The sequence below is a fragment of the Austrofundulus limnaeus genome, unplaced genomic scaffold, assembly GCF_001266775.1.
Source record: "Austrofundulus limnaeus strain Quisiro unplaced genomic scaffold, Austrofundulus_limnaeus-1.0 Scaffold32, whole genome shotgun sequence".
Taxonomy (NCBI): domain Eukaryota; kingdom Metazoa; phylum Chordata; class Actinopteri; order Cyprinodontiformes; family Rivulidae; genus Austrofundulus; species Austrofundulus limnaeus.
Window position 1 is genome coordinate 1,177,594 of NW_013952434.1, and position 16,725 is coordinate 1,194,318.

Consider the following 16,725-nt stretch of genomic DNA (forward strand, 5'->3'; position numbering starts at 1 on the left):
CTCTTCTGATTAAGCCCACTGATTACCATTCAATTGATCTAAATTTAAAAAGTATTTTTTAAACAAAACATAGCTTTTCATTTATTTTTGAAAAACAGAAAACATTCAGGTAACAGTTGTTTGTGTGGAGTCACATCAGGTCAATAGACGAATAAAAGTGAATAAAAAGCATCTCATACCACGTCTGAATCTGATCTAAACACAACATCCACACCTTTACATTTAGCTCCGCCCACTTGTGATTGTATTAAACCAGCAGGTCTGAACAAAGGCCTTTACAAGATCAACAAATAACACTAAAGTGAAAAGAGGAAGCATGATTATAAGCCCAATAAAAAGGTGTGACAGACCCCAGCAGATGAACACTGACCTCTGATAAAATAGTGGTATCATAGGAGGGTTGGTACTTTTCTTTCTCTTGAGGAGTGCGCTTCTCCATCTTCTCCCTGTCAGTCTTTTGTTTACGGTCTGCCCCCTTTGGCTAAAGAGGAAGCAAAGAAGAAGAAACCACAAATTAAAAAAGGAGCGTAATCACTGTTTGGGCTGAGAGGCGACCATAAAAACATCAACAGTGTTGCGTGTGAGAGGGTGGGCGCGTACTTTGAAGACTTTGATTTGGCAGGACGCAGAGTGGAGGTGTTCTGTGTACTCGCCACCCTCTCCCTGGGCGAAAGTGTCGAGCTGGATCCTGAAGGGGACGCCCTTCTCTCCACCGTGCTTCCTGGGAGTGAACTCTGTGCTGATGCAGTGCACCTGCGGGCGGGCGGGGGAAGAGACGAGAGGACACCATCAAAGCACGTGTTTGATGTGAAAACGCAGCGAAACAGAGCGGGTCATACCTGCACAAAAACAGACGTCCTTTTGTTCATGTCCCACAGAAACTCTGCGGCGTTAAGCTGGGAGGAGTGAGTCTTCGGCTCAATAATGCCAACCGACATGGGGATATCTGTTACACACACACACGGATATTTGAGTTGCAACTCTCACACACACATGAGAAAGTTGAAGTAAACATTTCTCGGCAGGTATATACCGATGTCAAGGAGACGGTCGCCTGGACGGTTCCACCTCCAGCCCTCCAGCTGCTGGTGCTCCGTGTATTGCAGCCGTCGGTCGTGAAAGACCACTCGCACCGTGCTCTGCAGACAAACACACGTGTTGGATATGAGTTACGTGGGTCACCAGAAGCAGATCTTTCTCCGGTTAACTCTCTCACCTTCACCATCTTGTTGTTCAGCTCTGGTAACTCCCCTGCTTTTCTGTTGTCCAACAAACGGATCTCATAAGACTGGCCTGAAGAAGGCAGAGGGTGTAAAGCTGCTTTTATTCATAAAAACAATGCTGGGGTGTTAAGAGATCGTCACTCTCTTTTGTTTTCACTTCTGTGTAAAGCAGAATTTCCTCTCAGGAATCTCTCGAGCTCTTCACAGCTTTTTAAAAAGAGTGAAACTCACGACATGTGAGCTTTTAAATAAAGCAGTTTCAACCTAATGATGWTTTCCAATCTCAGTCCTCAGGGCTTCCTGTCGTCCAACACACCTGATTAACGGGAATAAATTACCCCCAACAAGTTCTGCAGGAGCCTGATAATGGCCCGTCACTTTAAATCAGGTGTGATGACGCAGGAAAACATCTGAAACTCGCRGAGTAGTTGATGGCCAAGATAAAGGCCGCTGCGTTTGTTCTTTTTGTTCTGAGAGAAAAGAATTATGTCACTTYTGTTTTGCAGCTCTGGTTTGGGATTCCTGGAAGTTTCTTCTTGACATCATCTGTCCAGAATTTATTTATTTTTCTCCCTGTGTGATTTGTCTGATATTTGAAGCGAGAACGGCTTTTCCAGTAGAGCTCTGCACTTGAGTTTCTCGTAAATTATGAAACATCCTGGCCAGAACAAAGTTTGTTCCTGAAAGAGTGTGTATCGTGGTGTGAAGAAAACAGTGATATACTGATAACTCCTGCATGTAGTGTCCAAAAACCATTCAACATCAAACCTGTTTTAAGCACTTAAAAAAACAGTTTGTCATGTAAATATTTTGGCCAAAGGTCCCTTCRAAGTGTGACTCACCTTGGTTTAGGTATGTGAGCGTCTCGTCGTGCAGCTTGACAGCAGGTGATGTGGCGGCGCAAAGCACATACTGGAATGGGGGGTTTTTGGTCTTGTTTTCGGGGGGCAGGCTGGAGGAGTTGAAGATGGGCAGAGCCAGCACATCGCTGAGACASACAGACAGAAGAAAAATGGAAAGATGTGACACGATATCCAGAGCTTAACTGACACCTCACTTGTAGATTACATTTTWGTTTACAAACACGATTACAGCAAAGTGGTCGTTATTCATCTTTTTTTTTTTTCCATATCCAACGCACCCAAAATGTTTGTCACTTAAATTCTTGACAAATTGAACCCTGTCAAAGTGTGGGATTAATACAAGGACCAGCTTTATTTGGAGTCCTTCCATTGATCAAACAGGCGTCTTATTATGTATTTATGAGGCTGCAGCAGAATAAATGAGCAGAAACACTCAGAGACAGTCTGAGCTGCTGACATATATTATTTCTCATACTTGGCAGACAGCTCGGACAACGAACCTATCCTCGGCTCACCCTGACAAATGGTGCGGGTGTGTCAGTGGGTGCAAAGTCAACTGGAGCGAGCGTGCGTGTGAATCTCCCGTGCTTTTCGGGAAAAATAAACAAAAACAAACCCCATCCATGCAAAAAATGCAGACTGCAGTGTCTCATCTCGTCACTTAAAAGTTTTGGACGCCATGAGTCCAGCAGCAGTTGGTGGGATTTTTTTCTTACATTTAAAAAGCACACCGACCCTTTGCTTTCGCTCCGATACTGCCAGCCTGGGTCCTGCAGCCCTGCTGAGCCATGCCACCCCGACACACAATCTGAGGAGTGAAACGTATCCAGACATTTTGTCCCTACCAGCTGCCGACTTTCCCCCTCCCAACCCACCCCAGCATCACAGATGCATTCTCTGTTTTCACAAATTCACCGACGTGCATGCCACGAATTCAGTACTGGCAAACTGGCTTGAACCCGCGGGTGACTGGTGGCACACACCTGCGTCACACGCAGATAAACACACACTAAAAGCAGATGGAAGAAGGGGCTGCTGATAAGAGACAGACACACACACACACACACGCTTGTCCTCCTTGTAGAAATATCACAGCCTCCCACTCACCTTTCACACGAAACAAACGCACACAAACTTACAAACAAGTGGACAGGTGCTTAACAACAATGCTGCTACGAGTTATTATTTCAAAAATAAAAATCGAACAGGACACATCCACGCATCCTATACAAACTGATTATAAACATGAAATGCTGACTAATCAGGGTTTTATGAGGAGTCACAGCTCAGAAATGTTTGGGACCAGGATCTGATGCAACAYGACATTTTAAAAGGTTGGCACCAGAAAAAAAAAAAGCTTTTGTAGCTGAACTGCATGTATTTTTTTAACTTTCTACTAAACAATGTTTAGCAGTTGAAGCACATTGGATAAAATACTTTAAGATTGAGGTGTGTTTTTAATTCTACAATAACAAGAAAAGCTTAGTTTTAAATGTTCTTAACTGCAGTAATTTGTGCGCTTTCCAGTTTTTAAATCGTTGCTCTATTGTTAATTAATGCCCGACTCAAAAAGGCAAACAATGTTTTTGCCTGTCTGTTCGTGTCTGTTAGCAAAATATCTTGTGAACCACTGGTCGAATTTTAATGAAACTTGCAGAAAGTTATCAWTAGATGTAAATCTAAAACYGATTAACTTTCAGAGTCAACGCGATTTAAGATGGCTTCCACATTCAACTGATATTAAAAAACAAAAAAATTGTTATAACTCGGTTAATTTCGCAAACAGTGACCAAGAAGTTGGTGTGGTAGTAGCTGAGGCTGATCTCCAGCATATTTTCTGAGTGCAAACAGATTTGACAAGCGCAATTATTTTGACGGTTTACTGAAAACAGCTGCAACTTTGTCATTTCACAATGTAAGATGATCTTGGTCTGAACTGACGGCTTTAAATTTGTTTGTTTTAGATGAGTAATGTCCCAATAATCCAATGTTAGTGTAACATGATGCAAAATAAATATTAATCACTGGGAAAAACAAAYCAATGCTTTCTTAGCAGCAGGGAAATCTCAACACGTGCGCTTATTTAASAAAATGTTCAGTGCCACTGATTTACAGAAAAATAAAATATAAATCAGATAAAGATTTTGATATTAAAACCAAACACACTGGCCCAGACATAAAAACAACCCTTTTGTTTACACATACCACTAGATTCAGAAACAAAGCCAGGGAACATTTCGACAGACTTCCTTGTTGAAACCAAAGTTTATATCTTTCAGTGATACACCCATCATTTGAGAAACAGGATGGGCTGATTTACGAGTTTTCCTCCAAAGTTATGAACTATTTTTGTGCGTTGAATTTARAGAAATTAATGTTCGTGGCACCCAAAAAAGAAAAACACACCATTACGTCCTGTGAAGGCAATAAAACACGAGGGAACTATAGTGTTAACACGAACAAGAAGCAGTGTGTGTGTTTGTTTTCTTCCTTAGCGACCCCGGTCCTGTCCCATGATGAAGCTCGTCTCTAACCTCATGCTGTAGGCTCCAGCTCCGAGCTCCTGTCCGATACCAGACAGGCTAGCATCGAAGTCGTGCACGAGCCCCGACTCGATGGCGGCATCGTCCATCTTCAGGACCCAGGCCATCGGCCCCAGGTCCTTGTCCTCGGCTTCTACCCGGAGGGCCGCCAGCTTGCTTCAGGTAAGAGGAAGAGGAGGACGAGGGCTCCGCAGCGATACTGCAGGAGGAGGAAAGTTAGGCTGCGAAATGGTYGGTTCCCCCGGGGAGTGAATTCGCCACCATATTTCTTCTTTGCTTCCGAAAAAGCTTGTTTTTCCCTTCCACTCCTGCGGTGAACTGTTCGACAGAAACAATAAAGTTGGAGCTCCCTCAGCTAACACGCAGTCGTGATAGGAGATGCGAGCTGACTGTCAGCATGCTAACCTCGGCTAGCAGCTAGCTTCACAAAGCCAGTTTACAACAGCTAGCGCGAATTCATCAGCCCCGTCACTTCGGGCAGAGTCACCTGGCAGKCTGGTTCGTTCAATAAAACCCGTAAAGCTAAAAAATTACGGTTGGTAGTTCCAAAGCCGCATCCCACGCAGCGTCCGCGCKGCTAACTAGCATCAACTTCATTTGCTTTGAATCGACTGGCCAGCGACCTAAGACCAGCTCCCCTCCTCTGGCGCTGCCTGGACCGTCCCAGTCCGCTCCGCTCTTCTCATCGCGGGTCTCGAATCACCGCTGAGGCTTCCCGTCTTTAACCCGCACTCCTTTAACCAACCGAAACGTAACGTTTGACACAGAAACAGGCATCAACATGGCTTCCTCGACATACAGACTGCTAGCTAGCTCYGCTGCTGCTGGGTCACCACCGCCGCTGCCGCCAGCCCCAGGAACGATGCCAGGACGGAAAGCAGCCAATCAGGAGCCACCTCTTGTGCCCAGTGCAGAAAAATCAGCCAATCAGACGCCTCGGAGCTTCCGTCATTGTGTCCAACTGTAGCTGCGCTCTGCCTTCAAGAAACTATGTATTTACAAAGTAAYAATCGTCATCAAATGACATTATAGGTACACACACCGCACATAAACAAACAAATATATAATAAGCACAAAAAAGAGAGGTTTAGTTGTGAGAGTCGAGGCAAAATGGCGAATCAACATGTCGCATATGTTGTTTTGGCACTCCTGGCATGCAGAGACCATAAACAAGTGTTTACGCGCTTCATACCGTGTGTAGCTGCCTCCGCCGTGTTTCTGCACAGAAACCTGGAAGTTTTCAGTGTAGGACTGCCAGAACAACATTGGKGTCTCCGGGAACAGCTGTCAGTCCACTCGGTTGTCACTTCTGCGGCAGACGGACACGACTCTCCCCGAGACCGAGGTCCAAACGGGACCAGTGAAGCGYTTGATTCATTCCACTGAAGGTAATAATAATAAAAAATAAAATAAACTAATAAAACTCTCTTTACAGACTTGCTGGGACTCCCTGCCCTTCTGTTCTGTTCTGATTAATAATTATCCGTCTGACATGTGGGGCAGGTCTGAAGTTTGTTCAGACAGGAGGACTATTTTGGCTCCAGAGGAACCAGACCCCGCCTCGAGACATAATTAGAGTCCAACTTCTTAAGAAATCCAGAAAAGCCAGGTCTTACTTTTATATGTGTTCACCTCCTTGTATGTTTTACCCCTTTTATTATTATTGATCAGTCTTTAAAAAAAAAAGGCCAAATAATTATTATTGTGGATTTGGCAGAAACCAAATAACCACTGTGAAGCATGGTGGTGGCAGCATCATGCTATGGGGGTACCTCTACATAGCCCGGAAAAACTTAGATGGTAAAATAAAGCAGGGAAAATTATGAMGGACAATCTGATGCTGTCTGCAAAAAACTACGGCTTGGCGGGGGATTTATTTGTAACAGCCACACATATTGAGATAAAAATCCAATTAATTCACATAATCATCAAAGTTCAACACAATTAAAGTTTTAATTGAAGACTTGGCGTTCTTTGAAAGATTGCATGTTGCTTATTGTGAAGGGATACTTTGGTTAAAGCAGACATATGTTTTTAAATCCTGTATAAAGTGGAACTTCCACACTTTGGTCTAAATTCCTCCTTATTGCAACTCCACAAGCCCCTCTTTTACCCCTTATTTGAGGTCTCAGATCAACTCGTTTTGAGGCTGAGTAACTCTCAGCTACAAAACAAATATGTCAGTTATAACCTTTGTGATGCCAAAACTTAATCAGTTTTAAATGTCAGTCTAATTATTACTTTTATCCAAAATTGCCCAGTAGTTCAGGAGATATTTTGGTAACAAGTGCACACAAACACAAACTTCGTCTACCTTTGACTTTTGTCAGCAGGTGATAATCAAGACAACGCTGAACATCTTGAAAACCTGTCATTAAAGTGATTTATTGGTTTTTAATGTTGTTGCTAAAATAAGCATCCAGCACGTTTGTGTTGCAGAACGTCGAGTTTGAAGCGAAGCTTTTGTGCATCAAATGTAATAAATTGGTACGTTTGCATTCAAAATAAAGTGTAACTTCTCCAGTAGAATTATCAAGCCACAAAAAATTATATAATTTTTTTCTCTCTCTTCTGTAACCGATGTTTTCCTCACTCAGCTTTCAGGAAAGAATTAACTGACGCTGCGGTTTGAAGACGACTGGCTGGGAGTCCACAGGGTCAGAGCGGAGCTGGGTCTGGGACCCTCTTCAGCTGCTCCTAAATATACAGTTCAGAGAACAGACGCATAGATGAAATTCAGCACCAGCATCTAAAATGGCTACATTGCATAAGATGTAAATGTTTTTTTAAACACCATGTCTGAATTAGCCACATTTAAATATAACAAGTGCAACAAGTGCATGCTGGTCTCATTATTTGTCTGCTGCAGCAATTTGTGAGGAAAATTGTGAGGATTTGGTGCTAATAATGGAGAATCCAAGTCAGGACTTTTTACATTTGATGTCAGCTCAGAAAGTCATTTTATGAAAAAAACATTAACTTCTTTAGTTCTTCAACCTGAAATCAATCGACCTGCTGCGTGTGTTGATCTGTACAAGTTCATTTTATTGTAAGCACAGCTTTGTAAATGCACAGAGAAAACTAGAATGTTACAAGAGGAAGGAGGAAAAAAAGACAATGAACAGGAAAAGAGAAATATGAGAACATGACATTTTTCTCAGAGCTGTAAATAATACATTTCTACAAACCTTTCAGCGGAGAAGAGAAAACAGAAGAAACCATGAGCGAGGATGGCAACAGAGGGGGAAGTAAAAAATGATGGGTGAAGGTGTGTGTGTGCATCCCCCCCTTGGGGGACACTCCTGAACGACACTGGTATTGGATATTCTATTTTAATTTAATATACATATCCACTACGTGATAATAAGTCATATCATACTTCGTTCACAAAGCACGCACCCCCTCATGTTGCCCAGAAACGGGCCGATCGGACATGAGCTGAAAGAAAAGGAGAACAATCGTGGATTTATCTGAAAGGGGTGGACATAGTTTATATTAAATTAAAACCTCAGTCACACTGTTTTAACCCTCGGGACCCCAATAAAATGTTAACATTTTTTTACATTATGTCTCATGCATAGCCAAGCACATAAGGGCTCCCAGATTTTGGATTTAGTTCTGTTTGCTTTGAGCAGGTGTGACCCGCAGAGACCAGAGCTGTCCAGGGGTCGGTCGGTCCGTCGTACCTTTTAGGTTTATCAGCACCTTTCTTTAAAAAAAAAAAACAAAGGGTATGTTTTAATGTGTGAAGTCTTGGTATTAAAAAGCACCGGGAAAAAAAGAAAATAAGTAATTGTGTAAAATAAAGCCAAAATATGACACAATATAAATGTACATTCTCATCWAACTGGACCCGGTTACTCACTGTTCAAGAAACAGAAAACGGCACAGTTTGTYGCAGTGTTTGATGAAACTTCAGAAAAAAAAAAATCAATCAAAATCATGCAGATGCACCAGTCCTTATTGACAATGRGTGAATACTGTTGGACGGACACTTCATCCTGTGGTGATTAGTGATGAACGTGGGAGGAGACTGGACGAGGGTGTTTGCAGCTGTTAAGGTTTATTCCAGATGTAAGGGTTCAGTTCAGTCTGAAACAAAACAAAGTGGGGAGGATGCTCCATAATGGTGAGGAGAACTACAACGTTCCTCTACTCGGCACCGTGACTCCTGTTCTGCAGTGARGCAGAGAAACGTGAGCGCTGCGTGCGCCTGTGGTGTCTGTGTGTGTGTGCGCCATGTTTGCTGTGAACGTCAGCGGAGTTCTTCTGTGAGTCTTGGACTATGTTTGGGGTGTGATGTCGTGAGCGGGTGTTTTTGATTTGTTGCAGTTCTGTGGTGGTTCCCGGGGGGAAGAACTGTGTGACTTCTATAGGCCTTCAGCTGAGGGGTCACTGCCGCTGGAGCCAGACTGGGCCCGCTTGATGTACAGATTCAACAGCTTCAGCTGCAAACAGCAAATTAAAAAAAAGAACAAAGAAAATTTAAATTCAGATTTTTATAAAGCAATGTGATGTAAATGCTAAATAGCATTAAACTATTATTATTATCGATTATTGCAATAACTTCTGAGACATTTTATCATCCAGTAAACTTGGTGTTGCACAGGGATCTGTGTTTACTCAACCTTTCCAGCCAAGTCCACCTTTCTACTGGAGTCTGCTGGCTCATGGTGAATGGAGTGTGAAACGCTCACCTTGCTACTGGAGAGTTGGCTGAGGTGAGGTTTAAGGTCCTCTCCTATCACTGCGTAGATGGCCACCAGGCAGAACACACACGCCTTCCTCACACTGCTCTCAGAGTTGTCGTAACCCTGTTGAGCCACATGAAACGGACGAGTTTGCAACAGAGTTCTTGAAAATCAGGAGTTTATAAGGACTTGCACAGGTTTTTTATTAAAAAAAAAAAAACAGTGTGCGTGCTACCTGAATGAGTCCCGGCACAATTTCAGGCAGCATGCTGATCAGGCCCTCGCGGGGAATCCTCTCCACCACCTTCGTCTGCATCTTGATGGCAGCTAAATTAATGGGGTAATCAGCCGACTGAATAATGGGACACAACACTTTGATACACTGCTCTGGACTGATGGACAACGCCAACATGGCTGCCGTCTCCTCTGCCGCTCGCACCACCTTAAGAGAAACACAAACACATATTTAACTGATGGATCAAATGTGATTAACCAAACTATTTCTGTTAAACACTAAAAGTTTAGTTTGAACCAAAGCTTTTGTTTGGTTTGAGAAATAATTAGACTCTGTGAAACCCTTTCAATGGATAAAACTACCTCTTTGTGAGGATCTTTGTGAGCCTCCAAGGTCTTCATAATTGTAAGCTCTGCATAGTTCTTGAACCTCCAAGGCTGCTTGCCAAGAATCTCCCTCAGCACGCGCAAAGCCAGAGTTCGAATCACATGCTAAGAGAGTGAAAGGGATTTAGGATCAAAGGGAAAGGAATTTCGGTTTGCGTTCAGTTGATAAAGGCTCGGTGTGTGTGTGTGTGTGTGTGTGTGTGTGTGTGTGTGTGTACCTCAGAGTCGCCCATCGTCTCGAGCAGAAGCAGCAGGATGGTCTTGAAGTGTTCGTCCCACACCTGCAGGGTGTTTTCCCGGATCAGCTTCAGAAGCTCACACAGCGCTGCCTTCCTTTCCTCCACGCGCTCGTTATGATTCGACAGCTCCTTGAGGAGTTCGGCCACGAGCTCCGACTGGTCGAGGTTGCTCTCTGCTCAGAGACATTCCAMACAAAGACAACGTGTTTTCACTCATCACAGCACGCGGCGTAAACTCTGCGTTCGGCTGTCGGGCCGGGGGTTTGCGCACCGTCACCGAGCTGCTCCGAGTCGTCCAGGCTGGCGTCTTTGCTGCGGCTGTGTTTGAAGGGTGAGTCGGACAAGTGCTCGCGGGCCAGTCGGGGGCTGGAGGACAGCAGGGGGGTGTTGAGGAGGGAAGTCTTGTTGTCGAGAGCCATGCGGCCTCCGTCCACCAGTTCCATCCCACTGCCACCCTGAAAACCAAAGAAAAATACACGTGATGGAACATTAACACATTAAAAGCCCTCATCATCATCATCATGTGGATTTAGAGGTAGTTAAAGGTAGAATTGGCCTCTTTTTGTGTTATTAAACCATTAACTAAACACCTTTACTAGCGTTTTGGTTTTGTACAGTAGATGACAAAACTCCAGCTCCATCCATCCTTCAAAAAAGTCAATTTGCAAATTACCTGCAAGGTTGTACAGGGTTCATACAGTTTAAGCCAAGCTCATTTTAAGACCTTAAGACTTTTTAATGCTAAGTGAAATTAAATTTAAGACCAATTTCCTAATAAACACAAATTATAAATAAAAACTGTCAGAAACTCATAAACCAAAGTATTTTTGGTTGAAGTATTCAAATATTGCTAATAGACCAATTGTTTTTATCCATATCTAGCTAGCAGAAACATTCCTAGCAGTCAGTTTTAAACTTAAAGTGCCTGTGACATCAATTTTTTCTAAGAGAAGTGAATGCATTTTTGGAAAGACAGCATTAACATATTACAAAACGAACTTCACATTGCTCAAATAAACAGTTGAGATATTTTCATGTGAAATAACAGGAAGTGATGTCAAAGAGGAGTGTCTGCATGTGAATATTTAAAAAAATGAGTTTTTTTACCAATTATTTTAATATTTGAAGTGAATTACAATCATCCTATGTACAATGTGTTAACATTTTGAAGACTTCTGAAAGATTGATTTAAGACATTTTAAGGCTAATTAAGGTTTATTTTTGGATTGATGAATTCAATGCCTTTTTAGGGATCTGCAGGAACCCTGTTGTAAGCTTGCTTAAATTTAAGATTCCCTCCCACTACTATGGCTCATCTTGTGAAAAGCTGCAGGTTCTTGCTTTTTTCCAGGAAGCTACTTGAGGATTTGATCCTCATTTTAACCATTCCTTCTATCTAGTGTTTTCAAGCCATTAAAACTGTTTAATCAAACCGTTTAAGGGCTCTTTTTTTTTTTTTTTTTTTTTTTACAAAACTGTGCCATTAGAAAATAAAGCACTTTGTCAAGTTGTACTGGATTTATTTTTACTTTGTGCAATTCCAACTTGAAAAGGATAGCCTCTACATTGAAGATTCAACTGGATTCCTCATTGAATAGTCTTAACTTTTGCTGATCCACATTTATTGAAGAATTGTGGGAAACACCAGCAATTAGGTGAAAAACCTCAACAAAACATACAAATACAGCTATTACTTAATTAAATTACTCCAAAATAAATACATTGTGATACAATTTCAAACAAGTACCTGTCCCCTTTAAACCAATTATTTTTCAAAATATAGTAAATTTTTTAAATAGTAAACCATGACAATTTTTTAATCAAATAAATCAGTGTATTTTACCAAAACTGTTATTCAATTTAAATTCATGCCATTTTTTCCAATATTTACAGTTCATCAAAAGAGATATTTTAACCATCAATTTTAAATACAATTGTACAATAAACATACAAAATATAAATTACTTTCACAAATCACCTAGTGTTTTACCAAATACAGATTTTTTTAATAAAACCTCAATCACCACGTGTGAATTTTTTTTAATCTGAATCGTTTGATTACAATAATACTTAATCATTCCATAACCAATAGTTCAATATTAAAATCAGAGTCACTATTTTCAGTCCATACACTACTCCRGTAAGTTTAAGTAAACAATCAACAAACAATAACAGTATGATTCTTACCGGCTGTCCTTCAGACTTTCTTTTTGCACTTTATTTGAGACTGATTACCCCTTGTGCTGCAGTCTCAGACAAAACACTTACATTCTCCAATTGTCTGGGTGATTTGTTCCACCTGGATCACCCAGATGAGAGGCAGGGAGGAGCAGCAGAGAGGAGCAGGGGTGTGTCCACCAGGCAGTTCACCAGAACTTKATACAGAAATCAAGMACTTTYCAAACCTTGAAAACACTGTTATAATTCAAGCATTTTCAGGGATTCTTATGAACCTTGTCACTACTGCTGATCGAGGTGCACACTTTCAAAYTGTTGTGTCCTGAAAAAGTTAAACAACAACAACAGACAAGCTTTCTACAGAAACCTGCCCACAAAACCAGACATCTCCAGGGGGGTCATATGACACGACTGAAAGCATCACCACTGTTCGAGTCTTCAAGGTGTTTCTTAGCTGTTGCTTTAAATAGGGACGTCACATTTTGCTTTTAAGTTCCAAACAAAAGCACTTTTGTACCATGAAATTGAAATTCCCTTAAAACCCTATCGACTGCTTCCACTTTTGTTGCTGTCACTGGATTTATTTCAGCCACACTCGAGCTGAAGTTGCATGCGTCGCGGCGGAGCACAGGACGGTTTCAGAGAGGTCAAAAGTTCAGGGCTTTGTTGTGTTTTCAGCTGATAAATACCAGAAAAGGATTAAGAGCAAAGCGATCCGGCCTTAATTTTCCACTTCAATCATCCACCGGGGGTCATTTCGGATTAAGTTTCCTTTATTTTATTATTTTATAGACGTGTTAAAAACAAACAGGTGACTTTGTGAAGGTCGACACACGACCCACCAGGTGAAGAGCAAAAACAGGGCGATGGGGTCTGACGTGTTTGTGTTTGAGTGCATGCTTACACTCCAAGCAGTAAAAGCTACTATGTGAGGGTCGTTTTGATGAGTCAGGTGTGCTGATGACATGCGGCCTGCTTGAATTTCAGACGCATCTCCTGGAGAAAATGTCAGCAGGTCACACCTCTGTACAGGAGAACACCGTGTCCTTAAAAGGGACCTGTGTTATTGGAAGGGAACGCAGCGGGACGAGGCTGGAGCCATAAATTTGCACCCAGCGAGCGCTCCAACAAGACGAGGGTGAGRGGACATTAAAGGGGCGCCTCTTGTTGGTGCAACCATGTTTTAAGCTGGTGAAACGTTATTAACAGGGGTTTATAAGGCTGCAAAGGATAACGGCTGATAAACACTGGGTGTATTTCAGTTCCCACGCTACACGAGGAGCCGTGGGATGGATCACATGTCGGAGGCACATACAGTACAGGTGTGTGTGTCAAATCCTGGAAAACAGTAATGATAGAGCTGTGTGTGTGTTTCACAACAACTTCTCGCCTGCATGCCTGAGGGAACATAAATTACTTTTTATGGCTCCTAAAGTCTGAAAATGAAGCATTTAAACCCTGACTGTAAATTTGAGAGACAAAATATAACCTGAATTCTGGTATTCGGCTGTATTTCTGCAGATTATAGTTTTTTTTTTTTTTTTTTTTTTGTTCACAGCAGGAGAACGCAGCTGAAATGTCTCGTTCTGCTGCTTTTAACAACCTTGACCTTTACTTTTTGGATAAAATTGTGTGAAAAATTAGTGAATTAATATTGTTAAGCTTCTCAAACCTTTTTTTAAAATCCAACATCTAAAGGACTTTCATTTGTTAAAGAGTAACAAAAAATCAATACGGTGTAAAATCCAACTTGTTGCTGATATTTACAAAAAGATCTTCCTGATAATGTTTTACAGCGGTGCTAACTGTCCATCAGCCTCATCAGATCTCTGCAGAGTGGAAATATGAATTATAAAATCCTGTCCTCATCRTCTCACCTCCTCTCCTTCTCGTCGCTGGACCGGATCGTTCATGTCCTCTTGGCTGCGAACGCTGAAGTTCTGGATGGCCTCGGTGACGCCTTTCAGCGAACTGTAGATGTCCTCAGAGTTCATGTTTTCCATGTCGTAGTCAAATGCGCTACAAAGACGAGAGAGAACCTTCATACGTGCATTTTATGTGAAGGACTTTGCAGGTATTTGGCATAAAATCGTATTTGTTTCATATAAAAKTTGTGTTTATTACCTTGGTGAAGGGGTGTTCTGGGACGTGTTCGTAGGTGACGTGACTGGACTGGTCCAGCTGGCTGGAGAGCGGGCGGTGTGGCGAGTCAACGGGCTGCCTATTGGAGCCTGAAAATGTAACACACATAACACAGAAATAATAGATAAAAAGAAGCAAGTCTTTCAGATTGACAGCAAGCTTCTGTTGAGTTTTTACCTGTGCAGCGTTTCCTGTGTTCTTCAGATGGTTTTGAAGCAGCTTTGTGGCTCCATCCTGAAATGTTTTGGGAAGAGCCGCCAGCAGCATGGTGAACTCTGGAGTGTTGAGCTGGAAGAGGGAAATCAGCACCGACTGGGCTGCCTGATAGGAACAAAACACAAAAAAAAATGTTCTCATTTAGAGACCTATAAGGAACAAAGAGAGRAGCAACTGTAGGAAGGACTTGTCAGTAGCAACAGAGCCTGTTCAGAGCTGGCTGAGATGCATGTTAGCATAAACATTCACAATGAGGCTCAGGACCTTTCTGACGTCGGAGCTCTTAGGTTCAGTTGTCCAGGTAATGATGCGGGAAACAGCCAGTCGAGTTTCACTGGAGTTCACGAAGTCCGGAGCGTCCATCTGCAGCGTCAACGTCTCAATGTACTTTAGAATCGCCACTTTCACCTGCACAAACACACACACGTAAACAAACGTTAATATSCAGCTGCACGGTCATAACTCACCTGCAAATACAAAAACACAGAGTAAAAACAAAACCAGACACACATGAAAATGACCATTAATGTTGACAGAGAGCACCTCTGGCAGATCTGAAAATAAACAATTGGATGAATCATTCAGAGGATTGTCAAAGTCACAACTTATGTTCATGCTTCGCAAAAACAGGTAAAAATAAATAAAACCAATGGCAAATGGAAAAAAAAAACAAAGGAAAGGATAAATGCCAACAATCACCGGCAGGCTCCAAAATGTCAACACTGACTCCTGCTCTCATCTCCGTGCCTCTACATCTGCACCTCAAGGGCCAGAGCTTCCTCCAAATCACTCAGCAGCACCGCGCGCGCCACACAATTGCTCCCCCCCGGAGCGCACTGACCTGGGAGGACTGGCTCCAGGCTGYCGCCTGCTCCTCTAGAGAGCAAGCGTGGCGCCGCGCTCTGGGGGGGAACAATTTTACCCCGGACCCTCCCCTGCCTCGCCCGCAACACGAGCTCCGTGCAGGCTTCAGAAAGAGAGAGGACAAGCACYGCGTCAATCAACAGAGACAGGGGGACGAGGACAGGGGACAGCACAGGGACATGAAAAGCGGGAGGAAGAGTGAGGGGGAAGACAGGAAAGTGGACTCTGGCTTATAAATTTTCTGATCATTGTTGCCAGATAAGTGTCAGCTTGTGCGTGGTTTTTACAGCTGCTGAGGTAGTTGTTGCTTTAGAGCAGTTCCTTCATAACTAYTTGTAAAGTTTCTACTACATGTTGCAGCAGGAGATCCTAATTGTTTAGTTGGGTAAGTAGTTTCTGCTCTATCCTGAAAAGCTGTGAAAGAAGCCGATTATAATAAAGGTGCGGAAATAAAGGTAAATATTAAAGGAGTCATGAGATGAGGCAGAGCGACAAAAAAGTGAGGAAAGAAGCTGAAAGCTGGGTGAGTAAGGTGAGACTTTAAAGCGTCAGAGGAGGAATCAATCAGYGACCAATCACAGTCCAGGATTCAGGGGTTTGGGGACAAACAGCCAGTAGTTCAAGCAGAAAACAGCATCCCTCATTTACAGCTTCATGACAACAGGTTCAATTTTACCTCCAACACACATCACAATGACTCGTCAGTACCTTGAGGTTGTGCGTCTGAGTCTGGTCCACGGTGAACCTCATSAGAATAGTGAACTGCAGGTCATTGGGAAAAGACTCTCTGCAAGAAAAAAAGTATGCAATGCTTCAAGAATCTAAAAAGGTGTCTAAATTACCCAACATTAACTCAACTAAAGTATTACTACGACTACGGTACCTCAAAGTGCAGATTCTGGACAGATTTTAAAACTATTCTGAAGATAATTCATCACAGCGAGACACAACTGGTGACCAATAATTCTACTTTTTCAAAATGAAGGTTGTAATCAAAGACAAATGTGACCGTTCTCGTCAAACTGAGGATTAATTCCCAAAGTGATGTGGAAATATAGTGCATTTGCAATAATTGCATTTTGTCAAAATATAATGAATAAATACTTTGCCAATGGATCGTTTGAATGAAATGTCAAATATTATTA

The 16,725-nt window shown here is 42.4% G+C and overlaps 2 protein-coding genes and 1 long non-coding RNA gene across 36 annotated transcripts in view; 1 reads left to right on the forward strand and 2 right to left on the reverse strand.

The window, feature by feature from the left end:
- Positions 1 to 5,986, reverse strand: part of ubp1 (upstream binding protein 1) — a 15,113-nt gene extending 9,127 nt beyond the window's left edge. Inside the window, exons 1-8 of one of the 2 annotated variants that reach the window (XM_014005738.1) lie at positions 5,035 to 5,491; positions 4,621 to 4,947; positions 2,066 to 2,211; positions 1,217 to 1,293; positions 1,034 to 1,139; positions 840 to 946; positions 601 to 753; positions 371 to 481 (exon numbers count right to left, since the gene is read on the reverse strand). In XM_014005738.1, the coding sequence (XP_013861192.1) occupies positions 371 to 481; positions 601 to 753; positions 840 to 946; positions 1,034 to 1,139; positions 1,217 to 1,293; positions 2,066 to 2,211; positions 4,621 to 4,736 (816 nt within the window). In that variant the 5' untranslated portion in view covers positions 4,737 to 4,947; positions 5,035 to 5,491. Of the gene's footprint in view, positions 1 to 370; positions 482 to 600; positions 754 to 839; positions 947 to 1,033; positions 1,140 to 1,216; positions 1,294 to 2,065; positions 2,212 to 4,620; positions 4,948 to 5,034; positions 5,492 to 5,821 lie in introns of those variants that run through there. The other variant, XM_014005739.1, reaches the window with a different exon arrangement.
- On the forward strand, positions 5,948 to 8,410 carry LOC106515765 (uncharacterized). The gene is made up of 3 exons (XR_001310041.1): positions 5,948 to 6,017; positions 7,069 to 7,116; positions 7,227 to 8,410. It is a non-coding gene; the product is annotated as an uncharacterized LOC106515765 (long non-coding RNA).
- Positions 7,654 to 16,725, reverse strand: part of clasp2 (cytoplasmic linker associated protein 2) — a gene marked incomplete at its 5' end in the record, with an annotated part of 39,098 nt that continues 30,026 nt past the window's right edge. For all 33 annotated transcript variants that reach the window (XM_014005726.1, XM_014005720.1, XM_014005719.1 and 30 more), the window contains 11 exon segments: positions 7,654 to 9,077; positions 9,327 to 9,443; positions 9,556 to 9,762; positions 9,918 to 10,046; positions 10,160 to 10,353; positions 10,452 to 10,635; positions 14,236 to 14,377; positions 14,483 to 14,589; positions 14,678 to 14,821; positions 14,981 to 15,124; positions 16,289 to 16,367. In XM_014005726.1, coding sequence (XP_013861180.1) covers positions 9,000 to 9,077; positions 9,327 to 9,443; positions 9,556 to 9,762; positions 9,918 to 10,046; positions 10,160 to 10,353; positions 10,452 to 10,635; positions 14,236 to 14,377; positions 14,483 to 14,589; positions 14,678 to 14,821; positions 14,981 to 15,124; positions 16,289 to 16,367 — 1,525 coding nt within the window.